Source organism: Colletotrichum godetiae (genome assembly GCF_030913485.1).
Source record: "Colletotrichum godetiae strain CBS 193.32 chromosome Unknown BDP55scaffold_11, whole genome shotgun sequence".
Taxonomy (NCBI): domain Eukaryota; kingdom Fungi; phylum Ascomycota; class Sordariomycetes; order Glomerellales; family Glomerellaceae; genus Colletotrichum; species Colletotrichum godetiae.
In genome coordinates this window covers 864633-889556 of record NW_026851259.1, presented here as the reverse complement: position 1 = coordinate 889556, position 24924 = coordinate 864633, and the positions used below count along the sequence as shown (strand labels likewise).

Genomic DNA, 24924 nt, shown 5'->3' with positions numbered 1-24924 from the left:
GAGGTCGATGGGGTGCACGGGTAGTGAGTACTCTATCTACCAGATAAGGTTAAGAGAGACGTATTTAAATAAGCAGCATTCCATGGTCTTAAGACACCCTACCTAGTAAGGTGATCGTGTCTGTCCTTTCAACTTATCTTCTCTTGCACTTGCTCTTGACTTCCCTTAGCAGCTTTGTTGACCAGCCAGTGGTCGAATGCCGTTGTGTCGTCTTTGTCTTTTTGCTGACTACGTCGGTCTTGATTCGGAGGGCGGGCTATAGGAGGGTCTAGCGCGCTTCCTTGTGCTGTGGCTTGAGGTTGAAATCGAAATAACGCTCTTATTGACACTGTACGCTACGGGCGTTGGTTCGCCTGTTGAAGACTACCTTTACCCTCGAGGCGGAATGTAGTCGTTTCGTGAAGGTCTCCTGCGTCGGAGTTGTTATAGCGTCAGCGATCTGCTGCTGAGGCATATCGTCGACATCCCGAAAGGCAATATACTCCGACTGATCCTTGATGAGTTATTGGAGCTAGAATGCCATCCGTGAGAATTACGGCAGTCGGATGACCTGTGGAAACGGGAGAGACGATGTGCGTTGGCAAAAGCGGGGTAGAGACTTGCCTGAAGCCTTTGGCAAACGTACTTTGCGCATCATCGTGGACACGTGGCTGATATTGTGTTAATTCGTGCTAGCTCACTTGCGGCCCCGCCAAATTGCCTGGCCGTTTTCCACTCACGGCTGTGAGACTCCAACGCCGACGCTCAATTGGAATGGCTGACGGTGGTTGGCAAGGCCTTCAGGCTGTTGGCACGATGATCAGCCATTCAGGCTGCATACACTTTTGCGTCAGCAATTAACCTGAGGCTCCTCAGGACCACGAGTAGTCCGAAGATTTCATGTTCAAGGTTGCAAGATGACCCTTTGAGAAAACGACCAGTAAAGTACTGGTAGGTGTATTTTGAGGCCTGGCGACGCACTTTTGGCATTAGCTGCGCATGAGGATCAGCGTATTCTTGTCGTGCTGAACGGCTCATGAAGGGAGCCTTGTAATGCTTGTTCCATCCGGCCACAGGGCAGCACGTTCTTCCCAAATCTGACAGCGATGGCATCGCATCCAGACCAGGTAGGCACTCTGTTCCGTCTTTGACCGGGAACGTAAGCATGGTAATCGAACTCGATAGTCGCCTCCCTTGACCCAGAAGCTTCTAGGAAGTACTGGTTCGCAAGAAAGTAAAGCGTCGGGGCTAATTGAAAACGACCTCGCTTCCCTTTTGCCTGCCTCTCGGCGGACGAAGGATGATGATTTGGCGGCGCCCGCTTGTTCTTCCGTTCTCGATTCTGCCAATGTCAAGTTCGATCAGTTGCGACTAACTGCCATTCATGACTGGGTTGATGAGGAGACCGATCTCCGTCGGCTAGCCGATATCCACAACTGGCTATGGATCGCGGGTCGGCCCATGCCGCCGCGTCCGCTCCATCAGCAGCGCCTGCTCAACCGCGAGATCGTAATCACTGAGAAGCTGGACCTGCACCTCGTGTGGACGGCCGATCGCATCTTCGTCAAGCCGCTGTCACGCTTCCTCCTTGAGCCGCACTTCTGGGCGAAAGTCCTCCAGTGTCATAGGGTGCCCGTCTCCAACGCAGACCCGTGCAGCTGCGGTGGTCGGCGGGAACGCGCGCTCGGCTTCCTCTTCTCGTATGCGGCCCTCATAGCGCACGAGAGCGACTTTCACATCGCCAAAGAGATGCACCTTATTCCCGAAGAGGTACAGTGGTTGGCGTGGCGGACGGCCGTGCGGGAGTTCCTAGGCACTTCGTTCGTCTACCCCTGGATCGACCCCCGCTTTTACTATGGGGAGCTCCGCCTCAGCCGGCTCAACAAGATCTACTTCTTTTGGAAGACCCCGTTCCGCGGCTATATGTCTCGCTGGAACCAGTACGGCTCATTCTTCCACGACAACTTTGCGCTGCTGGCCAGCTCGACCGTCTATATCGCTGTCGTCCTGACGGCGATGCAGGTCGGTCTCGCCACGGAAGCTCTCCAAGACAACGGAGCCTTCCAGTCGGCCTCGTACGGCTTTACCATCTTCGCCATCTTGGGGCCTCTGGCCGCTGCAGCTTTAGTTATAGTCACGTTCTGCTACATGTTCATTGGGAATTGGATTGCCACACTGCGTTACAGCAGGAGGAGGTTCGAACGAATCGAAGGTCGGTAAAAGTTGGGGGGCGGGGTATCATCGCGCCGCAGTATGACAGCGTTAGGCAACATCCAGTCCGTCGCGCTAATGCCGCCTCACGTCAGCCAATCTGTCCCCGTGATCTGGTCAACTCACAGCTTGTTCAGCAGCCTCGAAGTCCCCGTACGCATTGCCCTCTCGTCTGCCTAGCCTACCTCATCAACTTCTCCACCCGTCGCATGCTGAATACTGGGAAGCATTCCGCCAAAGCTTTCATCGCGCACCCATTGCCGAAGACTTGGCGCGACGCTTCGCGAACGTAAGTTCCAATGGCGACGCCAGCTGTAGTGATCCAACGAACGAATGGGATGCAATCTGGTGTATTCCTCTTTCTGGTTTTCATCGCTGCTGGCGTGTACTTGTGGATGTCGATGAAGACCAGGCAATCCTCAACCACGCGACTACAACCCAAAGCTGTACAGAAACGCTCCACTGCTAGATTGCCGCCAGAGGCAGAGGAGGTCAGTCGACCCGATCGCTCCGTAGCACCATACTAACGCCGCACAGAACCGTGTTCGACCGCCCCTTGACGTTCTCTACCCTAGACTGACCGACTCTACGAATGACGATGCTGAGGTGGAGTAAGTGTTTGAATACAGCTTGGGATCGCCAAACTAACCAAGGCAGCATCATCGCCGTGCACGGCCTCGGTTCAAATGTCGACTGGTCCTGGACTTGGAAGGGTGGCGGAGAGCGCGTCGACTGGCTTCAAGACCCCGACATGCTGCCCGCCAAGATACCCAAGTCGCGGATCATGGTGTATAATTACGAGTCGCGGTGGCATGTGGACGCCCCGAAAACGCGCCTTCAGCTCTGCGGCGAGGAGTTCATACACGCTTTGCACTCCTTCCGCCGCGGCACCTCCAAGCGCCCAATTGTCCTCGTCGGCCATAGCCTAGGTGGAAATGTCATCGTCCATGTGAGCCTATATGATCGTCCGTGCCACGTGCCTAGCTGACTGCGATATTGAGGCCCTTCTATATGCTAGCGACAGGGTAGAGTATAGGTACTTGTCGGAGGCAACGGCAGGCGTTGTGCTGTTAGGCTCACCTCTTCGGGGCACAAAGTGGCAACCCTTCCTCGATTCTCTCGCGCAGCTGATGGGATCGGCAGGCTCGCACCGCGGGATCACCAAAGAACTCGGCTTCGACGGACCTGAGCTGCAGGATAGACTGCATCGCTTCTGCCGGCTTCGAAACACCCTGTCAACGCCCGTCTCCTGTTTCTTCGAACTCTTCGAAACGGACTATGGGCGCAGGTTTGGACTGAGCGGGGTGGCAAGAGGAATGGTATGCAATGCCCGGCTAACCTCAAGAGCCTAATCTCACATCTTTAGATCGTGGAAGAGGCGTCTGCTTGCATCCCAGGCCTCGACAGATACGCCCTTCAAGCGGATCACTTGAAGATCAATAAGTACCGTGGTCCCACAGACCGCGGATTCTTGAGCGTGTCAGGGGTGATCGTCGAGATGTGCGCCAACGCGAACGACGTCGTCACGCGTCGGCAAGATCGTGAGTGTTCCCGCTCCTCGCCTTATGCTTTCTTCTAATCATTTCCTAGCAAGGGATGTTATTACTGACAATTCTTGTAAACCCCCACCCTCACCTGTGATCACCGAGCACAACTGACAGGTTGCCAAGACGCACTGAAGCAGAAGCCCGACGCCGGTGCCTGTCTACGTGACCTATTCTTGACCGACCCGCTAGACGACAGAAAGGCGCTGAAACGCAAGAAGGGAGATCGCGCTTCAGGCTCCTGCGAGTGGATCCTCGGCACCGAAGAGCTTACCACCTGGCTTGGTTCCGATCGGATAGGCCGCTCGGAGGGCCCCTCGACCCAGGTTCTTTGGCTACATGGGTACCCGGGAACAGGGAAATCTACTACAGCTATCTTCCTTACTGAGGAGCTGTCGAAAGTATTTGCTACTACGGATCGGAAAACGTTAGCATACTTTTTCTGCGACTCTGGATTCGATACGCGAAGAACGGCCATGTCAGTCGTTAGGGGGCTTCTCCTCCAACTCGTTCAGCAGCACCCACAGCTTCTTGACTATGTTTCACCAAAGTATAACGAGCGTGGAATGGCGTTGTTCACCTCATTCGACGCTCTTTGGACCATATTTATGAATGTGGCGGCGGACAAACACACCGGCGCAAAATACTGCGTTATCGATGCGCTGGACGAATGCGATCGGGAATCTCAAGTCACCCTGTTGCAACAGCTCAAAGAAACGTTTCAGAGCCAGCATGTGCCGCCCAATGTCTTTATCCTGGTTACCAGTCGGCCGTATCCCGAGATACGCCAATATATGGGAGGATTTGCCAACAAGGACTTAGCTTCCTACCCCGAGGTAAAGCAAGACATTGGACGATGCATCAAGGAAAGAACAACAGACCTGGCCACAACCAAATACTACACTGATAAAGTCCGAACACAAGTCAGCAATATTTTGACAGAGAAAGCTGACGGTACTTTCCTCTGGGTTGGCTTAGCCTGTAAGGAGCTTGAGGATGTCCCTTCAAAGGATGCTGTCCGAGTGCTGGAAAGTATACCTAGAGGGCTTACTTATCTTTACAAGAGGCTTCTCGACACAGCTCTAGAACACAACGCTGGAGCCGACGGACTTCAGCGTATCCTGAACTGTGTTGCAGTTTGTGTACGGCCACTGAGTGTATTAGAGCTCTCTGAAGCTTGCGAACTTCACTTGGACGAGGACGACGAGCAGACCCGGATTCAGTTCACCCGAGATCAAATTGATTCCTGTCGGCTTATAGTGGTCATTCAGGAAGAAAAGGTACTTTTACTACATCAGTCAGTAAAAGACTTTCTGACAGGGCCCGAAGCCGGCCGTTTCATCGACGAGCTAAAGGCACACGCCGATCTTGCTTACCGCTGCGTGGATCTCATCAAAGAGTTTCATGATGGTAACGATGCGAATAGTCCCCTTTACAACTATGCAATTGAACAATGGCCAAATCATGGACGCATGGCAAAGTCAGAATTTGGTGTCAAAGACTCACAAGCAGGCTTCTTCGAAATTAGGGCCAGCTATCTTCAAAACTGGCTTAGAGGATATTCTGCACGTTTCCGCTACGAACAGATTACAGCACAAACTTCGGTTCTGCACGTTGCTGCAAAGTGGGGGATTCCAGCTCTAGCGGAATATGTCTTTCAGTCAGATAAAGGAGGTTTCGACGCAGACAAGATAACCGAACTGGTTGATCATAAGGATGCCAACAATAAGACGCCAATGGAGGAAGCTGCTGAATCAAGGTATCTAGGGGTTATGCCTTTGCTTCTAGATTTTGAAGGGAAAGTATCACCGCAAGTTATAGTGGCCGCAGCAAGAAACTATTGGAACGGCAAGGAAATCATGACATTACTTCTCGATCGGCGAGGCGACCAGATCACCATCACCGAGGAAGTGGTAAAGGCCGCAGCAGGGAACGAGTGGTACGGCGAGGAAATCATGACACTGCTTCTCGACCGGCGAGGCGATCAGATCACTATCACCGAGGAGATAGTATCTATTATCGCCAGAAGGTTCAACAAAGAAATCATGACACTACTTCTCGACCAGCGAGGCGACCAGATCACCATCACCGAGGAAGTGGTAGAGGCTGCAGCAGGAAATAGTCGGAATGGCAAGGAAGTCATGACACTACTTCTCGACCGGCGAGGCGACCAGATCATCATCACCGAGGAAGTGGTAATAGCTGCAGCAGAAAACCGTCGGAATGGCAAGGAAGTCATGACACTACTTCTCGGCCGGCGAGGCGACCAGATCACCATCACAGAGGAAGTGCTTAAGGCCGCAGCAGGGAACGAGTGGTACGGCAAGGAAATCATGACACTACTTCTCGACCAGCGAGGCGACCAGATCACTATCACAGAGGAGATAGTATCTATTATCGCCAGAAGGTTCAACAAAGAAATCATGACACTACTTCTCGACCAGCGAGGCGACCAGATCACCATCACCGAGGAAGTGGTAGAGGCTGCAGCAGGAAATAGTCGGAATGGCAAGGAAGTCATGACACTACTTCTCGACCGGCGAGGCGACCAGATCACTGTCACAGAGGAAGTGGTAATAGCTGCAGCAGAAAACCGTCGGAGCGGCAAAAAAATCATGACACTGCTTCTCGACCGGCGAGGCGACCAGATCACTGTCACCGAGGAAGTGGTAAAGGCTGCAGCAGGAAACGAAGAGAACGGCAAGGAAGTCATGGCACTACTTCTCGACCGGCGAGGCGACCAGATCACCATCACAGAGGAAGTGGTAAAGGCTGCAGCAGAAAACGGATCGATCGGCAAGGAGATTATGGCACTACTTCTCGACCGGCGAGGCGACCAGATCACTATCACAGAGGAGATAGTATCTACTATCGCCAGAAGGTTCAACAAAGAAATCATGACACTACTTCTCGACCAGCGAGGCGACCAGATCACCATCACAGAGGAAGTGGTAAGGGCCGCAGCAGGGAACGAGTGGTACGGCGAGGAAATCATGACACTGCTTCTCGACCAGCGAGGCGACCAGATCACCATCACAGAGGAAGTGGTAAGGGCCGCAGCAGGGAACGAGTGGTACGGCGAGGAAATCATGACACTGCTTCTCGACCGGCGAGGCGATCAGATCACTATCACCGAGGAGATAGTATCTATTATCGCCAGAAGGTTCAACAAAGAAATCATGACACTACTTCTCGACCAGCGAGGCGACCAGATCACCATCACAGAGGAAGTGGTAAGGGCCGCAGCAGGGAACGAGTGGTACGGCGAGGAAATCATGACACTGCTTCTCGACCGGCGAGGCGATCAGATCACTATCACCGAGGAGATAGTATCTATTATCGCCAGAAGGTTCAACAAAGAAATCATGACACTACTTCTCGACCAGCGAGGCGACCAGATCACCATCACAGAGGAAGTGGTAAGGGCCGCAGCAGGGAACGAGTGGTACGGCGAGGAAATCATGACACTGCTTCTCGACCGGCGAGGCGACAAGATTCCCATCACCAACGGGGTTGTAAAGGCTGCAACATGAAATTGGAAGGATGGCGAAGAAGTTATAGGACTGCTTCTCAATCGGCGAGGCGACCAGATCATTGTTTGGTACATGGGACAAGACATTTTCTGGGCTCCCGACTTGCCTTGGAGCTTGCCTACGAGGTTTCTGCATTTATACCTGATCTTCAGCCTTTATTCTCGATCTAAGAGCTACTGGGGACTACTCTACGGGGTCCGCATCTTTGCGTTGGCGCATTGATGTGGTGGAGCAAGGAATGTGCAAGCTCAGTGAAGGCATGCGGGTGAGGATCGGTCAAACGAGTCGTAGCAAAGAGTGGAGGGATTGAAAGCATTGGGAGGACGTTTTGCCCGAATTTTCCTTGCCCTTGGTCTGAGGGCCGCTTTATTGGAAAGTCTCGAACGCGCCGTCGGAGAAGTTGGGCGGCAAGCGTGACCGCTTCGGGACTACGGGGCCCGCTCTCGCGTCTGTCAATTCTGGCTTCCGTGATCTCGATATCGGATGGACAGCATGGTCGGTCAGATGCTGTTCGAAGCCACGGTTAAAGGAGGTTGTCAACTTTTTGCCTGTAGTCATACTTGAAGCTGCTTGCAGAGTTGTGGGATTGGTGGACCCCGTCGCTCGACTTCGCGAGGGGCAGCTCATGGCGGCGGCGGCGGATGAGAGAGTGGTTATACTATCAGTGTATCCTCGAAGGTCTTGCAAATCGGGGCCAATGTGCTGTGCAAACAGAGCTAAGTCGCTAGCGATCGTGGGCATGGCGTCTCGTGTGAGCGTGTCTGGGGGGAAGGTGGGAACAGCGACTGCGAGTGCGCCTGTGGTGTTCTTTTGAGCGTTTCGGGTGACCGGGATCTTCGACAATCTGATCCCAAAACTCATACGGATACTGTCAGGACTTGAGATCCTTGGACGCCGGCCCAGGTCTCTTGACCCGACGGCCGTCTCGAAAAGGCTTGTCGGTACACGGCCTCTTTCGGCCGCTGATGAAGCCATCTTGTTGCGAGTGCTCGTCGGAGCGATGCCTCTTTCGACCTTGTGGACTAGCCATGGATGACCGAATGTCGGGAGTCAAGCTTGGAACGGGACTCCAGTGGTGATATCCAGGTCGCAATGAAGGGTCACTACGTGGTGCCGGTTGGACTTGTCGTGAAGGATGTACCACTAATTTCCTCGACCAATTATTAGCCACTGGATTCATACAGCAGCCCTCGATTGGTCATACAGCCCTTGCCTTCCTGCGGCCTGGGCCTGGCTCCTCTCCAATCGGGGAAGCAAGGCCGATAAGAGGTGGTTTTCAGAACCTTGCTGCAAGGTCAGCTGCAATGTTTGAAGGCCTGAGCGCTTGGGCATCACGCCTGCGCTTCGCCAGACGTTTTTAATTTGAAGGGACTGGACCTGATCTGCAGCTGCAGGGAACTTTGAGACAGTATAACGATACCCCTGGGGTGTGTTTTGCGAACTCAATGGCAGCCTGGCGCTCACGATCGATCGCCCACCGTCTAAGACGGAAGGAATCGGGTTTTCTATCTTCCGTCTCGTCCGTAACGAGGAGCGACGACCTCCAGTTCAGGTTGTCAAAACCATCACGACAAAAGCGGTATGCGCTCCATCTAGAAGATACCAGTGAGGGCCGGATTAGTAGTTGGGTCGGTGACGACCAGCGAATACCTGGTGTTGTATGTTTTTTTGCTGTATTTGCCAATACGGCATCGCGTTTTGCTGGATATGTTGTCCCTGATGTCCTGGCTTTCAGGGGATGACATGGAGGTGATAGGCTGGATCGCCGTGGCGCATTGAACACGGGAAACCCATCTAGTCATACTTGCAGGCCTTTACTTTTGTCGTCATCAAACTACAATAGCTAGATCATCTGTCCTAGTTTCCAGGAAACCAGTTCTTGGCTGGCACGAGAGGAGGGATCATACATACATACATACGCTCAAAGACAGGATCAAGTCCAGGGCCGCTACGGCTGAGCATTACCCGTCAAGACTCGACAGGGGGAACCTCCTATCCGTACAAGGGCCCAGAAGTTGGTAGAAGATGAGGTAAGACTATCTCGTAGTGGGCCTGTGTAGGTTGCCCGGAGTCTACTCCTTACGTTGGCTTCTACTGTTATGTAGTCAATATCAACTGGGTACCTTTGCCATGAATTATCTTGGCTATAAAGAAACCCAAGTCTGAGCAGTTTCGTTTCTTTCTCAGAGTACCCGCTCCCTGCTAGGGAATTGGACAAAGCCCGGATGTGATACCTATGCGTCCGACGAAGTCAATGGGCTAAATCTGGGTGTTAAATCTCAAGCGTTCGAGCTTCGCGCATAGAATTCATTGCAACACTCGGCCGAGTCAGAAATGACACGAAAAAAAGTACAGAAAACGGGCCCAAACAGCTGAGATTCATGACCAGAAACTTAATCGAAGAGGATCGGGGGGCAAACTAGCCAGCGGTGCCAGCCTCTCAGGCCCAGGGAATGGAAAAGCCGTCTCCGGCAAAATCCGAAGTGGGAACCGACTACCATTTTCCATCGAGATCGTCGACAAAGTCCAGCTTGTACTCCGTACCCCTTCCAGAGAGAGAGAAAGGAACTTCATCTGCCGTCTCAGCTTTCGTCTGTCGACGCTAACGTCTTGGGACGGCTGAGACTTGTCCACAATGCGTTAGCTAGCAGGAACCGCAAACCTCCTTTTCCCCCCAAACCGTGGGCATGAACCATTCACTCGGGACACGTTTGAGGCTTTTCGAGGCGAGAGCAAGGAGATTTCAGCGCATTTATGAGTGATTGGTTATGTTGAAATGCTCGTCCGCTGTGGTCGCCACGTTCGAAGGACTTTGGATTTGGGCATACAACGTGCTCCATTCTCATGAACCCGCTCTAGCAACAGTCGGCCGCTCGGGATCCGCTACTTGTGGATTTGAAATTCATACGTCTAGAATATGGGTCCACCAAGGCGTCAACTGATATGGTAGATTAAACCTTTTTAATAAAAGTGAAGCTCGCGATGTAGTGAAGTCTTGAGGATTCGTGGCTTAGACAAAACATCCAGCGTGGCTGAGATTAGTGGCTTGATAGAAAACGGGGATCAGCATTCTACACAGTAGCATTTCTTGGTGCCGATGGTGCCGTCTTGTCGGTTCCGGGCCTTGGAATTTTTGATATGGGCACAACCTTGGCATGCGGACAGGAACAAGAAAGTCTCAGTGAAGATCAAGGCAAACGCTGTGGATTTTCACAACGAAGGGATCGGCCATTCCCGCTGCTTCCGCCAACTCATCGGTCTCAGGAACGCGTTGAAAGACAAAAAAGTTGAACTCGGGGTTTCCCCCCCTTTTCCCTCCCCAACTCGGATCTGTTAAGCAAGCCACTTTGTGGCTTTTTCCGTCTCAGTTCATCCCAAGTTCGAAGCGGAATGACGAGCATGCTCCCCACGCACACGTCCGTCTGAATGTTTCGGTCGCAGGTGTTTTGGGCTGGCGTTCACTGTGTAATACCTAGTGTACACCACACTACCATATGGACTACGATGACTAAGGGCCGGACAGAGAGATGCCTGCGCGGCACGCTGAAGGCGGGAGACGGGAGACGGGAGTTACGTGTACCGGGGTACAGATAATGTGCGTGCAATATGCGTGCCCGCCTGCCGCAACCTACCTTTGAAGTTAGATATAGCACGAGCGCCGACGTGGCTGGCAGATATCGGACCGCTGCATGTCAACGAATGCGGATAGGTAAGAAACTGCGTCGTCGCGCCGTGTCCTTGATTGGCTTGGTCGTATGCTGGTAAGTATGTATCCGTACGCAACGGGACCCAATAGCGGCGGAAACGCGCATGGTTTATTTGGACGGAAGAGGAAAGCTTCCAGAGCACTGTCAAATTGTCAATGTCGTGATGGTCTCACGGGATACCTACCATGATAGTCATAACCGACAGATATTGCCGTCTAAATCACCTTCTAGCGTGATGCCTGAGATGCTGCTCTCTTACCTGATGCGCAAGGGTGATCTGGGGTGACTAAAGCAGATTCCAAACTTGTCTCCAATAAGCGGTAACGCTTAGAATATACGAAGACGGGTCCGATCTGAGTGCCTTCGTCCTCGGTATTGTCCAGGCTGCGTTCTGCTAGGCATGTCAGCCATCCTTGTTGTTCAGGCACAATGTTACCGAGCCAAGTATCTTCATGCCGATCTCTTCGTCCTCTGGTTAGGCGCTAGAGACTGGATCCTGGGCCATGGCGAAGGTCGCGTGCAGTCAGGACGACGCTGTGAGTACAAGGCGTTGCGAGCTGTGAATAGACGATCTAGGGAGTGTTGCAACAGGCGAGAGAGGGAGGTCTGGGGCTCGTTGGTCTGCATTCAAGCTAGGCGCTCAAGCGCTGGGCAGAAAAAGCTGTCAGTTCCATGGTGATGGTCATGTTGGGACGATGGTCTGCCGGGGCATGGCTTGTGGGGCCAATGTGATTGGGAATGAAGCCAAGCTCGCATTTGAAGTTGACTCCATCGACTCTGTAGCTGGCCAGTGGTACGCCGATGCAACAGGCAGCCCAGGTGTCGAAGCCTATTGGTATACTTCGTAGGGTACTGCGAAAAGGAGGCTCAGATGATGGGAAAATGCCAAAATCCGCTGCGATGCGGTAAAGTTGGCAGCCTGTCGTGCCTGTAGGTTGTAGGTACAGTGGCACAGTGATCCGTACATTTGTGCCTTTTGGAGGAGGTCCATTCCCCGTTCCTCCAAGACCAGGATTCCCATTGCAGTTAGCCCTTAGGGCGCCTTCGAGAAAGCCACCTGGCTAGCGATGCATATTGACGTCATCTCGTCCTCCATTAGCGTGGCAGGGACAAGCTTCAGGGATCTGAAAGGTCATGCGTTGTCGAAAAGAATGGATCTGCCCTCTGGCCGTGTACTGCGGTAGGGAAGCGCGTGTCGTGAGCTGCGGCAGGAGTTGGCTTCCTCTTTTCGAACCGTATTCTGGGCGTAGACAAGTCACGAATACTACCTTCCTGTGGGTTGCCGATACCTAACAGTATCCGTATGTGCTTGAAATTGGCTTTCCTGAGTCCAGTACCTTGTCTGAGTACCTGAGGCTCTCCCTCGTATTCCGGAGCAGCGTCCGTTAGCTCGATGAATTGTCTTGTTGCTGTAGGATGCTGTCTTGTTATCTGTGTAGGCACAAATAAGGGGTCCAACCTAGATTCGGGGTCGAGAGGAAGGGAGAGAAAGGCGTTAACTGCACCTATCCGTGGCGGAGGTAGGGAATCCAATCGTCACCCCTCGTTGCCTCTCCTTTGGCGTAGTGAAAAAGTGTGCTTACGGAGTAAGGTAAGAAGTGAGAAGGATGTTGGAACTTGGAAGTGACCCCAAACCGTCACAGAGTCTCTTGCCTTTGCTATCAAAACCACGGGGAGGAGTAGGGTAGGTCGCGTGACTAGTGACACTTTCGAGGTTGCCACGGGTGTTGGAAATTCCAAGACCACCTTCCACTTGCGCGAACCAGCAATAGAGTTGTTGAGTGGTTGCTGTTTGCTTGAGAAAAGGGGAAAGGGGGCAAGCATTTGGCGCATCGTTGGAGAGACACACAAAACTCTGAATGGAAACATGCCCGGCGGAATCCGTGGCCTAGCTGCGAATCAAACATGGACGGAAGCCATGCCGCGGCAACATCGCCGTCCCTCCACCCCCTCCAGCCACCTCCGAAGCTATCACAGCTTGTTTGGCAGGTTAGCGAATAGCTGGTGTATAAGCGGCGCGACAATTCGCTCCGGCTGCAGAGCCAGAATGTAATGGCCACATTCTCTTCTGGAACAAGTGCCATCTAGCTAACCCGCTAATGATCATGTCCCCGTCGTAACTAAGCCTATGGCGTTCACCGATACGGCCTGTCAGGCTTGGTATGCCCCGTAGACCGCGCGTTAGAGAGGTCTGAGATACCAAATGTGAATTAATCAGTCATTCCATTTGGCTGGGCCGCCGTTCCACGATCGGGGTCAAGGGGAACTGGGCAAAAAAAATAAAAAAAATTGAAAAACGTCCTGTTTTCACTTTCCAGCTCGTCAATATGCGCAGATTGAGTCAACCATTGGGTTGGTACCAGACTGCTGGGTGCCGTTTGAGGGAACGCGAAAATTCTGCAAAGCGAGGCTGCAGACATCATCGTGTCGTCGTTCCAACTCACCGTTTCCCAGGGCATATCCCAATATCTTGCCCTGGCGTGGTGGAGTTCATCAACAGGTTGAGTGTATCAAACCCCACAACCTCGATCGGAATCGTCAACTGAGTGAAGCCTTAAATCGCGATAAACAAATAGCGTCGCCTTGTAATTAAACAACCAAGCCCACCACAGTGCGGGGAGCAGGGGCGGGAGCTCTGTCAGTTGACCACCTTCAAACCGAAGGTGGCCAAGCATACCTTGCCGTGTTGTTAGCTTGTTGTGAGTTGAGCTGCTGTGCGAACGGAAACGGGAGCTGGACTCCGGCGCGGACGGGCGGTCAACCGTGTGACGATTTGTTTCTGACCACATCAGTCAGAACAACGGCGGCGATCACCAGAGCGCAGACCAATTGAATGAATGAATGATTGCATGACATGCGCGGTCCGTCGTATTATACGCGGATTCAGTTGATAGACGCTTCGTAATCGTGACATATCCGTGACTCGCTCCAAGTCTCGCGTTGCTGCATGGGAGTATACTGTGCCTGACAAAGCAACTTTCTTTCCACGTCTGGTGTTGGAACATGATCGGCCTGGGTGCCGTCTTAGTCGTGAACTTGCTGCAACAGCGTTGTGGTTGTGTTCGACCTTGCATCGTGCCGTTTTGAAATATTTGTGGGCAAAGCAGGTTAGAGTTGACCGCAGCTGGGCACATTGGGATCTGCTAGGGCTGGCTTTGTTGGTTTGTTTGCGGTAAGCACGGGGGTTCCGGGGGGATGCCATGAGCATGATGGCCGATCTAAACGTTGTGTACCACGAGTCTGAAGTTTTCGATGGCCGCGTGGTATCTAAAATCGGGCCAGATTGCCTGGGTAGTTCCGTCCGAATACTGCGTTGAGGTGCTGTGCTCCGTGTCCCGTGTCGTGTCTAGGACGTCCCGCCAACCTCCAACGCGTTGCGACTTGGGTGCGCGCATACGATACGATGGTGGTGGTGAGAGAGCACAGAGAGTCATGAGCTTGCCGCTGCCTTGGAGGTTGAACGGAGGCACCATGGTCCGGGGAGCGTTCGACATGTCAAAACAAGGCCGACTAGTGGTTGACTTGTAGCGGCTTATGTGTGCGAGGCGAAGGTAAAGGCCTTGCTCAGGTATGGGAAACCCGGCCTGGTGAGCGGCCGGGTGGGTTCCGTTACGGGAGACGTGGAGCTGCCCATTGAAACGGCGGACAGAATTTGATGGAGCCTCACTGCCTTCTGGCTCCAATGTTCCCAGAGCCGTAAGCCGTGAGCCGCTGAGTCTCTGCCAGGGGGGTCAAAATGCGATGCGGTGCGGCGTAGTCTGGGGGTGGATCCCGGGAAGGAATAGGGATATTGGAAAGGAGAGAATTGCGTTGCGTGCTCAGATGCAGATTCGCACCAACAGTTGAGATGCAATGAGTGAATGTCGCCTGTGCGACGAACCAGGGCCAGCGACCATTGCGGAAACGGACGAGTTTGAGACGGAATGGTTTCCAGAAGCAATTAATCGTGGAAAGACGGGTTTAACGAAGACGGAGAGGCAGGTTTGAGTGGATGCCGCGTGTGTGGAGCTTGGGGGCCAGCGGCAGCCACGCCCGTGTGATGTAATGGGGCACGTATCGGTGCAGGACTCCCCACATTTTGCCAGGGCACGTACATCCTCAAGTACAGATACCTCTGCTTTTGTACACCACGGACTTTGATTGTGCGTGTCGTGACTGGTTATTACTGGCTGTGGCCTGGTGTGCTAGTGCTAGGGAAGATAGCTGCGGAAGCCTCTTTGTATTTGGCGAGACGGGCAGCCTGATTTCAGTTCAGCTGGGCAGGTACTGAAGTGTGTTGACGAGTCGTGTGTATTCGTAGCATGGAGAAGATGATGAGGTTCAAATGTCTGTATGTATGCTGTTCGAAAGGGAAAATGTCATGAATACTCTAGTATACCTTACACAATACCCACAGAACGGATGCTGGAAAATATTAGGTACAGAGTTCCTTGACAGACCTGAGTAAGCCAAGTACCGGTACGAATACTTCGATGGTGCAGGGATATGGGGCCCACTAGACCAGTTATCTTCCAAGGAAGCACCCGTTGGCAGACGTGTGTGTTTTCTTCTTCTTTCCCTTTGGCTTGGTGGCTGCCCGTAATTAGCTATTTTCTGCCCAAGAACCTTGGGAAAGAGCTTGATTTGATGAACGGGATAGGAGGCAATGGCCGGTGATTCCAATTCCAATAGCCAGCTATTTTACCCAACTTAGATTTCCAGCAAATTGCATGCTGCAGTGCACTCATAACTACTTTGGTCCAGTCTTGACCGAGACATCGACGACGCTGGCAAGCCGCGACCGAAGCTGACTGTGATTTGTTCCCGCCGCCGCCGCCGCCTTTCGCAAGCCGTGCGGTTGGATTTTGGCCCATCCCGTCAGGTACCTTATTTCTCAGCTGGGCTCGGGGCTACGTCATAGCCCCCCCGGTGGACCGTCCACCCCTTCCTTTCTTGATCTTTTCCCGTCGTCTACTGCCACTACTCCCGTAGGTACCTTATTGTGCCTCTCCTTCCCAAATTTCCACGCCCTTTTCGCTGCGTTTCTCGCTCCGCTTCGCTTCCTTTCAGTCTTCTGCCCGCCACCCCGCCCCCCTGTTCTCCGTCATCCGTCACCGTCACCGTCACCGTTCCCGTCAGGCCCGCCGTCAACGCAGACTTTTGTGTGTGTGAGAGAGGAGAGACTTGAGGAGACCCATTTCGACAGAAACTGGGAGAGAGAGAGAAGAAAGAGAGAGAGAACCAGCGCAAAGAAATATTGCACACGCCCCTCAACACACTGCGATAGGCGTAACGGATACTTGCTCCTGTCCCCATTCCCAGTCCAACGACCTGCTAGGTAGGCCTGGTCCCAGTCCCGTTCTCTTCTAGTCCATGCCTCTTTCAGTTCAGTCCAAACGCACATCCCATCCGTACCATACCACACCAACCTTGCCTCACCCTTCACCACGAGCTACACCAACACACACCAGACCGTTGTAATCTTTCCTGCACCACCGCACCGCGCGCTTCCACTCACGGCTTTTTCCTTCGACCTCCAGATCGTCACCTCCGTTCGCCTCACCGCAATCCTGACGACCGAGTTTTCCATAGCGGTGCCTTTACCCCCTCATCTACTCCAAAATACCGCGACCGAACCCCTCGTTGTCCACCTCGTCTGTCGACTTTGCCACGAACCGTTTCTTCGCCGTCACGATTCGTCACGACCCGGCCAGCTACCCTCTCGGAGCGATATCACCACCACCGACCAAGGTTTCACGATTTCTGTATATGGGGCGTTCTATTCTATGAGGAATGCCAAGCACGAGCCTTCCAGTAGACAAGAAAGACTCGTCCTCTGCGCGTCGGCTCAGCCTTCCAAGACGAACGACGCCCGATTCTAAAAAGTCGCCCACCAAAGAATCGCTTGTCAACCTCCCGACTCCCCGCCATGGACTGACCCTCGATTCTCTAAGATCCAGTAGAAATGCGCGAGCTGCAATGTCGGATGCGTCCAAGGAGCAGTCTTCCAAGTCATCCGCCGACCGCTCCAGGGCGCAAATCGAACCCTTCGTCACCAAGGCTGCGAGTCCTGGCGGTGCTGGTCCGGATACTAACCTAAAGCGCAGCGTGGGTGTTTCTAGGGCTGGTGATGACGTTGCTGGTGGCATGAGCGGCAAGGAAGCAAAAAGTAAAACCGAGACTGCTGCAGGGACCGACGACGACACGCCACCCGCCCTTTCTGAGTCCCAGATACAACTGAATCGATATCGAGAGCGATTGGCACGAGATTTGGAGAAGCGCGAGATGGCGACGAGAGGCTTGATGGCGACACCTCCCGACAAGGTGCGCGTCTCGCCAATCCAGGAGGAAAGTGGCAACTCGCCGCGCACACAGGCTGGAATCGCGGGCTTGGCAACGACATCGTCCAATTCAACGACATCGTCCAATTTAACGACAACGTCTACCGAATCCGGAAACACAATTCGCGGCGGCATGACGCCCGGCAATATCGCGGGAACCCCTTCTTACCCCTTCCCGCGCATGTATACTCCGGGGTACGGCCCAGGCGCGATGAATCGACCATTCGGAAACATGTCCCCAACTGCGGCGGCCTTCATGTCGCAGGGCATGTCGTTTGAGGGCTTTGGCGCCGCTCAGGATAGGGTCATGTCTGGTTCATCGACACCCGCATCGGCCCTCACTTTCCTCCCCGCCGGAGCTACTGGCCAACTGGAGGGCGATTTCCCGAGTCCAAATCTCTATGACCTGTCGCTAATGCTCAACGCCGAGCCTGGAATGGACGCCTGGTGGAACACTGTCGTTCAGATCATGAGAGATGTGTACAAAGCCGAGAGAGTGACACTCGCTGTGCCGGCTGACACCACCGATATCGAGAATGTGCCCTGGGGCCAGAAAGCAACCTACAATGAGCACCAGGAGGACGATCTCAGCCTCGGATACATGGCAAGGGGAAGTAGTTTGATACCCAGCAGCGCTGGCGATATTGTCTCAGAAGAACCTCTCTTGCCCGAAGACCCGGCACGACCCAGGTTGCTCTCTCGACCCAGTCTCCAGACTCGGCACTCGTTCACGACGTACGAGGATAACAGGGAGAGGAAAGGGAACGGCAACGAGAGACTCTTGCCATCACGCCGTCCTGCGCAACTAGGCAGAAGCAAGAGTTATTTCCCGCCCGGTAAGGCGACCGAGGACATTGTTCAGGAGCCACTAGGCCCGGCATTGAATCAATCTGCCCTTGCTGAGCATGATGCCGAAGAGCCCAACGTACCGAGTTGGGAGGCACCAATTGGCGCCAACTCCGACACCGAGGGCAGAGTGCTCCCCGTACTTCAAGCCCTGGATTATGAGGCCGATCCTCTGATCGACCACGGCGGTGTCATGCGTGTTCTTGAACGTGGCAAGGTCATCGCACTGACAAGAAGCTACCCCTACCTTCAGAATTTACCAGAGGAGACACCACTTAAGTCCAAGGTGACAGCCAACACGACCTCGGCCGAGGCAGCAAGGAAGAAACTGAAAAGGGGTCGGATCGAGTCTACCCAAAAGTTATCGACGATCTTGAGTGGTTCAAGTTCCTCCTGGAGCTCTAGCCGTAGCCACAGCGGTGACAAGCCATCCAGCATAATTTCACGGCTTTCCGAGGACGAGCCACGCCCACCCACACCAAAATACGAGGAGTTTGAGCAGGCACCACCATCCCCCTGGTCCCAGTCTCCAGCACCATCCCCAGCTGTGCGGGCAGATCCGAACGAGAACCCATTCTTCACTGATGCCATGGTCGACGAGGACTCTTTTAACCCCGAGTCTGCACCTGCAGATTACACAGGAATGCGACCTCCTGAAGCTATTGGCGTGGACAATGCATGGACAGTCCTTCACATCCCGCTGACGCATCTGTTGCTCTCAAAGCCTGTTCATCCTTTCAAGCTTGATACCACTGTCCTGGAACAAAAGTCTCACTCTCGCAACCGTAGTGAAGCCCAGGATCCTTCTGGCGGTGAGGATGAGGACGACGCCGCCTCATTCTCGTGGCAGCGGAAAGATAAGCCTGCGCCTATCGCCATTCTCTCAATACTCAGTCCCGTCATCCCATATCCCTCAAACCTTCGCCATTCATTAGAGTATCTTGCCCCGCATCTGGCAACCTCCTTTTCTCTATGTCGTCATTACACAAACTTGGAGACGGAGCTTGCTGGTCTGAACCGGCGAAGGCCTAACACTGCTGGGTTTGGCGCGCTTGCTGCCGATGGCCGTCCCCTGGCAGACCCCAGCAGCATTGGCAATCTAAGCTTCATGCCCTCGGACGACATGGCAGCCCAACGCTCGCTAGCAGGCAGCATCACCAGCCCCAGCGATTACTCGGGTGTTTCCAAGAGTGCTGCTGGCTCCCCACTTGGCACACCTGGTTCCATGCATCACGCCATTGACAAGACTGGATTTGCAACTAGCCCTGCACAACTTGGGGAAGACAGCTACTTTGGCAGCAAGCTGAAGCCGAGCAGCTCGAGGGCCGAGATGGCTTCTGCGACTTCTCAGAGGACGAGGAGGAGTTCAGGGGAAAGTTCGTCAATGGACAAGCGCCAAGCCCGGCTATCTGCGTCATACAAGCTTCTTAACAAGGAGCCTGCCCAGACGCCTGGGGACAGCGAAGATCTGGTCGAGCTTAACGTCGAGAGCCGCGTTTCGACGCCGGGAGGTTCCAAGAGAGTGCTCTCCCATGAACTCAAGAATTATCTTGACGAAATCGCTGTGCTCGAACCTCGACTCAACTCAACTGACCGGAAAAGCTCGGATGGAGGCCACCATACCCTCCTGCATTCCTACGGTGCCGACTTTGCGACGAGCTTCCAGTCGCTACCCCCTAGCTCAAGCGTGGTTAGTAGGCCGGTACCCCATACTGCTCCGACTCGAACAGGCTCGATCAATGTTGGCCCAGTAGACATGCCACCGCCGTCAGACCGTCTCAAGGGCCTCATCTTAGACTCTTTGCCTGCTCACGTTTTTGTCTCGCTGCCGCAGTCGGGCGAGATAGTCTGGGTGAATAGTCGCTACCTGACGTACCGCGGACAGACAGTCTCTGATTTAGCTGCCGACCCTTGGGGTAGCATTCACCCGGACGACAGGGATGAGTATCTCAAGGCATGGAGCCATTCCCTACGCACTGGCGAACAATTTTCGAGGACTGTTCGTATCAGACGCTTCGACGGGGCCTACCGATGGTTCTATGCCCGTGCTGTTGCTTCCCGCGATAAACGAGGGGTCATGATGCAATTCCTCGGCTCTTACATGGACATCCATGATCAACATATTGCGGAACTGAAGGCTGCACGGCAAGAGGAGATTGAGGCCTCGGAGGCGAAGCATAGACTTCTGGCCAACCTCATCCCTCAAATCATTTTCACTGCGACCGAAGACGAAGGTATCACGTTTGCCAACGAGCAGTGGCTGTCGTACACCGGACAGAGTTTCGAAGACTGCCTCGGGCTTGGTTTTATGGTCTTTGTGCATCCTGAGGACCTGGCTAAATGCCATATACCCACAGACAGACCACCAACGCCGATGCCCTTCAAGTTTGACCGTTCAGGCCATCAAGAACCAATGTCATCTGAGGCGACATTGCCCAGCCTCGTATCTGGCAAATCGCAAAGTCAGCTAGAAACCAACCTTCGAGGCATCCACCAAGCGTTATCACGGAATAACAGCTCGAGCAGTAGCTCCGTCTACGAAATGCCCACCGCCGATCTGACGGCTTTGGCCAGGCAGGGTATCATCAAAGTGACAACCGACAGCAACGGCAGACTGTCATATACGACGGAGGTGCGATTACGATCCAAGAATGGAGAGTACAGGTGGCACTTGATTCGTTGCGTCGAGATTGACAACATTGACTTTGGAAACGGAGCCAGCTCCTATTTTGGCTCCGCCACGGACATCAACGACCACAAATTACTCGAAGCCAAACTCAAGGAGGCTATGGAGTCTAAGAGTAGATTCCTGAGCAACATGTCGCACGAGATTCGGACACCACTCATCGGTATTTCGGGAATGGTCAGCTTCCTACAAGACACCATCCTTAACGAAGAGCAGCGAGACTATACCAATACCATTCAGACCAGTGCCAACAGTCTGTTAATGATCATCAACGACATTCTGGATTTGTCAAAGGTCGATGCCGGAATGATGAAGCTCAAATACGAATGGTTCCATACACGCTCTCTCATTGAAGATGTCAATGAGTTGGTGTCCACCATGGCTATTGCTAAGAGACTGGAGCTGAACTACATTGTGGAGGAGGATGTTCCAGCCTGGGTCAAGGGCGACAAGGTCCGCATTCGCCAAGTCCTTCTCAACGTCATTGGCAATGCCATCAAGTTCACTGCCGAGGGCGAGGTGTTCAGCCGGTGCAGGGTTCACACCAACAAAGACTCAGTACATGACCAACATGAGATTGTGCTCGAATTTGCCATCATCGATACAGGTCGTGGATTCTCAAAGGAGGAGGCAGACCTTATCTTCAAGCCGTTCAGTCAAATTGATGGAAGCAGCACCAGACAGCATGGAGGAAGTGGTCTTGGACTGGTCATTTCGAGACAGTTGGTGGAACTGCACGGTGGCAAGATGGAAGGAAGCGCTGTCCCTGGCAAAGGGTCTACTTTCACCTTCACAGCCAAATTTGCTTTGCCGACAAAGGAGGATCACCCAGATGTACCCCTGAGCCCTGAGAGTTTGCAACCCACCTCCAGACTCACCCAAGATGTGGCTGTCATGCTCCCTCCAAAGAACTTGCCTTCACCTACGGTCGCATCAACAGACAGCCCCAAGACCGACACCGAGTTCACATCGCCTGCTGTTGTTTCTAGCGGAAGTTCAGCCCCTTCAGTCAAGTCGACCGTTTCTCGGGCTACAGAACGTACGTCTGTTACGTCCGTGTCTTCGATCAACGTTGGACTTGTTCACTTCAGCGAAGCTGCAAGAGCAAGCGGTCAAGATCTGTCCCAGATGAAGTTAGAGTTGCCTTCAACCGAGTCTTCGCCGGGCAAGACACCCACACCGGAGGCCTCCAAGCCGACGCACCCAGAAGACTTGAAGCCACCCATGTACTCCATCCTCATCATCTGCCCTCAGACCCATAGCCGCGAGGCCACCGCACAACATATCGAGATGACGTTGCCGAAGGATGTGCCTCACCAAATAACGGCATTGGACTCTACCGAAAAGGCACAGAAGTTGCTTGGGGGAGAGGGGTCTGTCAATTTCACCCACATTGTCCTCAACTTGCCGTCCCCAGAGGAGATCATCGGCCTGATGGAGCAGATCACCAAGTCGACAACGATCAGCAACACGACAATCCTCATTCTATCAGACTCAGTTCAACGGCAAGCTGTAATGAGACTTGCGACAGATACAAAGTATGAGAAACTTGTGTCCGAAAATGTCGTCACTTTCATCTACAAACCTGTCAAGCCGTCGAGGTTTGCCGTCATCTTCGATCCTGACAAGGTTCGCGACTTAAGTGTTGATCGGAATCGCTCAACCGCGCAACGTATGGTTGAAACCCAGAAGGCGAGTTACCAGGAGATTGGAAAACGTATGGGCAACAAAGGGTATAAGGTGCTACTGGTTGAGGACAATCCCGTAAACCAGAAGGTTCTGCAAAAGTACTTGAAGAAGGTCGGCGTGGAGGTTGAAGTGGCCGCCGACGGCGCCGAATGCACCGAGATGGTGTTCGGCCACGCCCATAATTACTACTCCTTGATACTCGTAAGTACGCGTCATCCCGCAAGAAGGGCCACCCGCTGACAAACTTTATAGTGCGACTTGCACATGCCACGCAAGGACGGCTACCAGGCCTGCCGAGAGATTCGACAATGGGAGAAAGAACAAGGGTTTAAGAAGCTTCCAATCATTGCGCTTTCGGCCAACGTCATGTCTGATGTCCAGGAGAAGTGCGTCGCGGCTGGGTTCAGCGACTATGTCACCAAGCCTGTGGACTTCATCGATCTCAGCAGAGCCATGTCCAGGTTCTTCTGAAGCCTAAAGAAAGACGCAAAACCAAGATAAACAACAACGAGAGGCGGGACTACCAAGTCGTGCCACATACACTTCCGCTTGCTGCAATTGCGCAGGCACTCGCATTACTTTACGGTTTACATTCAAACACAAAAATGGGGTTCATACTAGCAGGGCATGGCATTGGGGGAAACAGGAGTTTAGGGGTTTTGCGAAAGATTCAGGTTCATCATGATTAATATGGTCCTTTTCTGCCCATTGTGTACGACTGCTTCGAGGCGGATACCATCATAGAGACGTACCTCTAGAGGAGGGTCTTTTTGCAAGGGGGATTACTTCAGGATTATATATCAGCTTCTATTCTTTTTTCATGGATTCACGATAGGGACGAAACACGTCGTAGCTTTGGCGATGTATGTGCATGGCGTCCAAAGTTTGGGCCAACACCGGACTTGAGTAGAGGGATGGACGAGTGTCGTTCTGATGAGGTATCTACGTGTTGGGTATGGGATAGGTCAGGTCGGGTCCGGAGGTCAGCCGATGCTCGAGGTTTCGGCTCGGCGAGTGGCCTACCTCTGGGAGAGGAGAGATACGTTTACCGTGTGCTTGAGCGGTCTGGAGGTAGAGATGGTGGTAGTTGTGACTGAAAGACGATATCTCAATACATTAAATTACACTAAGGCTGCGTGGTTGCTTCGGCTTGAGGATACGTGAGGTTAAGCAGCCATGGGATCTCGAGGCTTGTTCGAGAGAAGGCTGGATTAGACAGAACACGTTCGTGTTCTTCTTGAAGATGGCTTATTCACTCAACCTTAGGCCCAGACCGCTTTGTTCCTGCTTCGTAGAATCGGTTGAAGCTACCTTCCTATAATATTCTCCTCTCTTGCCTGATATGTGGTAATCTACAGGGTCCACCTGCTCTATGGCAGCCGTCCAAGTCCAAGGCATCGGAGAGAGAGAAGGTTTGGGGTGATCTAGCTCTGCTCTTGGGTGGTTCGGCTCTGCTGATTCCACCCACTTCTAGGTGTCCTTCTTTTGCTCGATTACAGAATCGAGGCTCAAGAAGGAGGCCACTGCCACTTGAAGTCGATGCTAGGCAGGGAGGGTGTTGGCTAAAGATCCAACCTTTTCACCTACACCGCAAAAGGTCTTTCGCTCCTCTAATGGCAACTTTGACTTCCTTTGCCTCTTACCACTGGGCGTCTATGCGACTTTCGCTCATTTTTTTTGCTTCCCCTTCATTGGAGGGTTCACTCGTTTGTCTCGCACCTACTCGCCTCTTCCACCTCCAGACGCCGTCTATTCCATCCTCGGTACAAGGTGACCGCGGATGGCTTCCTTGCCTTTCTTTGAGGACATATACGAGGTCAGATCCTCCTTCTTCACCTTCCGAATACCTATCTTCTTCCAACCTTCCTTTCTACTGGCTGTTGTCTCCCGGCCATTCGTGGTAAGCGTTTTCTGGCTCGCCCTTCCATACTCTCTTCAAGCCTTCTGAGAAAGCGACTTTGGCATCTCGCTCTGTTACAGTACTGACTTAAGCCAAAAGGTCGCTCTTTCCGTTGCTTCTCTCCTCATGAGCATCTTTTAGCATTCATTCTCGGGATATTACACAATTTCCAGCAAGTATAGCACCACGGAGTCGAGTCGAGTTCAGCGGGCCGAACACGGCGCAATCGACAGCATGACAATCCCGGGGGCTCAGCATCGCAAGAGACATGCGAGCGAGTCTGAGAACAGCATACCTGGAAGAAAGCGGGCCAAACACTATGTTCCTCCTCGTTTGGCCGCATTCGCGGCAGCATCTAAGCGCCTGCCGAGATCGATTGACAAACGACGACCGACTCGAGTTCTCCGGGTGAGGGGCAGAAGAGCCATGTCGGCCACGAATCCAGGTATAGTTGAAAGGCTTGTGGCTAGTCAATTGCCACAAATTGTTATCTCCGAAACGACGATTCC

The 24924-nt window shown here is 53.2% G+C and overlaps 7 protein-coding genes across 7 annotated transcripts; 6 read left to right on the top strand and 1 right to left on the bottom strand.

Moving 5' to 3' along the window:
* Nucleotides 1–1085: 1085 nt before the first annotated feature.
* On the top strand, nt 1086–2199 carry BDP55DRAFT_692289 (uncharacterized protein; the record flags this gene model as incomplete). Its single annotated transcript, XM_060577095.1, has 2 exons — nt 1086–1106; nt 1186–2199. 2 exons carry the CDS (start codon nt 1086–1088, stop codon nt 2197–2199), a joined length of 1035 nt encoding a protein of 344 aa, XP_060432352.1.
* A 589-nt stretch (nt 2200–2788) lies between these two features.
* On the top strand, nt 2789–5137 carry BDP55DRAFT_547712 (pfs domain-containing protein; the record flags this gene model as incomplete). The annotated part of the gene is made up of 4 exons (XM_060568772.1): nt 2789–3139; nt 3192–3509; nt 3557–3737; nt 3840–5137. Coding segments are annotated over 4 exons (2148 nt in total), but the record flags the coding sequence as incomplete, so codon positions are not given.
* Nucleotides 5138–5506: 369 nt separating this feature from the next.
* On the top strand, nt 5507–7267 carry BDP55DRAFT_547493 (EF-hand superfamily Ca2+-modulated protein; the record flags this gene model as incomplete). Its single annotated transcript, XM_060568745.1, has 1 exon — nt 5507–7267. One exon carries the CDS (start codon nt 5507–5509, stop codon nt 7265–7267), a length of 1761 nt encoding a protein of 586 aa, XP_060432350.1.
* Nucleotides 7268–7353: 86 nt separating this feature from the next.
* Nucleotides 7354–8389, bottom strand: BDP55DRAFT_656662 (uncharacterized protein). Its single transcript, XM_060574383.1, has one exon. The coding sequence runs from the start codon at nt 8006–8008 to the stop codon at nt 7634–7636; it is 375 nt and encodes a 124-aa protein (XP_060432349.1). The 5' UTR covers nt 8009–8389; the 3' UTR covers nt 7354–7633.
* Nucleotides 8390–12181: 3792 nt separating this feature from the next.
* On the top strand, nt 12182–12636 carry BDP55DRAFT_51591 (uncharacterized protein). The gene has a single exon (XM_060567739.1). The coding sequence runs from the start codon at nt 12368–12370 to the stop codon at nt 12599–12601; it is 234 nt and encodes a 77-aa protein (XP_060432348.1). The 5' UTR covers nt 12182–12367; the 3' UTR covers nt 12602–12636.
* Nucleotides 12637–16932: 4296 nt separating this feature from the next.
* Nucleotides 16933–22986, top strand: BDP55DRAFT_547872 (hsp90-like protein; the record flags this gene model as incomplete). Its single annotated transcript, XM_060568788.1, has 2 exons — nt 16933–22716; nt 22768–22986. 2 exons carry the CDS (start codon nt 16933–16935, stop codon nt 22984–22986), a joined length of 6003 nt encoding a protein of 2000 aa, XP_060432347.1.
* Nucleotides 22987–23643: 657 nt separating this feature from the next.
* On the top strand, nt 23644–24831 carry BDP55DRAFT_656653 (uncharacterized protein). Its single transcript, XM_060574382.1, has one exon. It carries the CDS (start codon nt 24129–24131, stop codon nt 24417–24419), a length of 291 nt encoding a protein of 96 aa, XP_060432346.1. The 5' UTR covers nt 23644–24128; the 3' UTR covers nt 24420–24831.
* The last annotated feature ends 93 nt before the right edge of the window (nt 24832–24924 follow it).

Bases quoted from the DNA above. Each gene is read 5' to 3' on its own strand.
- BDP55DRAFT_656662 (XM_060574383.1), bottom strand. From the start codon at position 8,008: ATGCCCACGATCGCTAGCGACTTAGCTCTGTTTGCACAGCACATTGGC.
- BDP55DRAFT_51591 (XM_060567739.1), top strand. From the start codon at position 12,368: ATGAATTGTCTTGTTGCTGTAGGATGCTGTCTTGTTATCTGTGTAGGC.
- BDP55DRAFT_656653 (XM_060574382.1), top strand. From the start codon at position 24,129: ATGGCAACTTTGACTTCCTTTGCCTCTTACCACTGGGCGTCTATGCGA.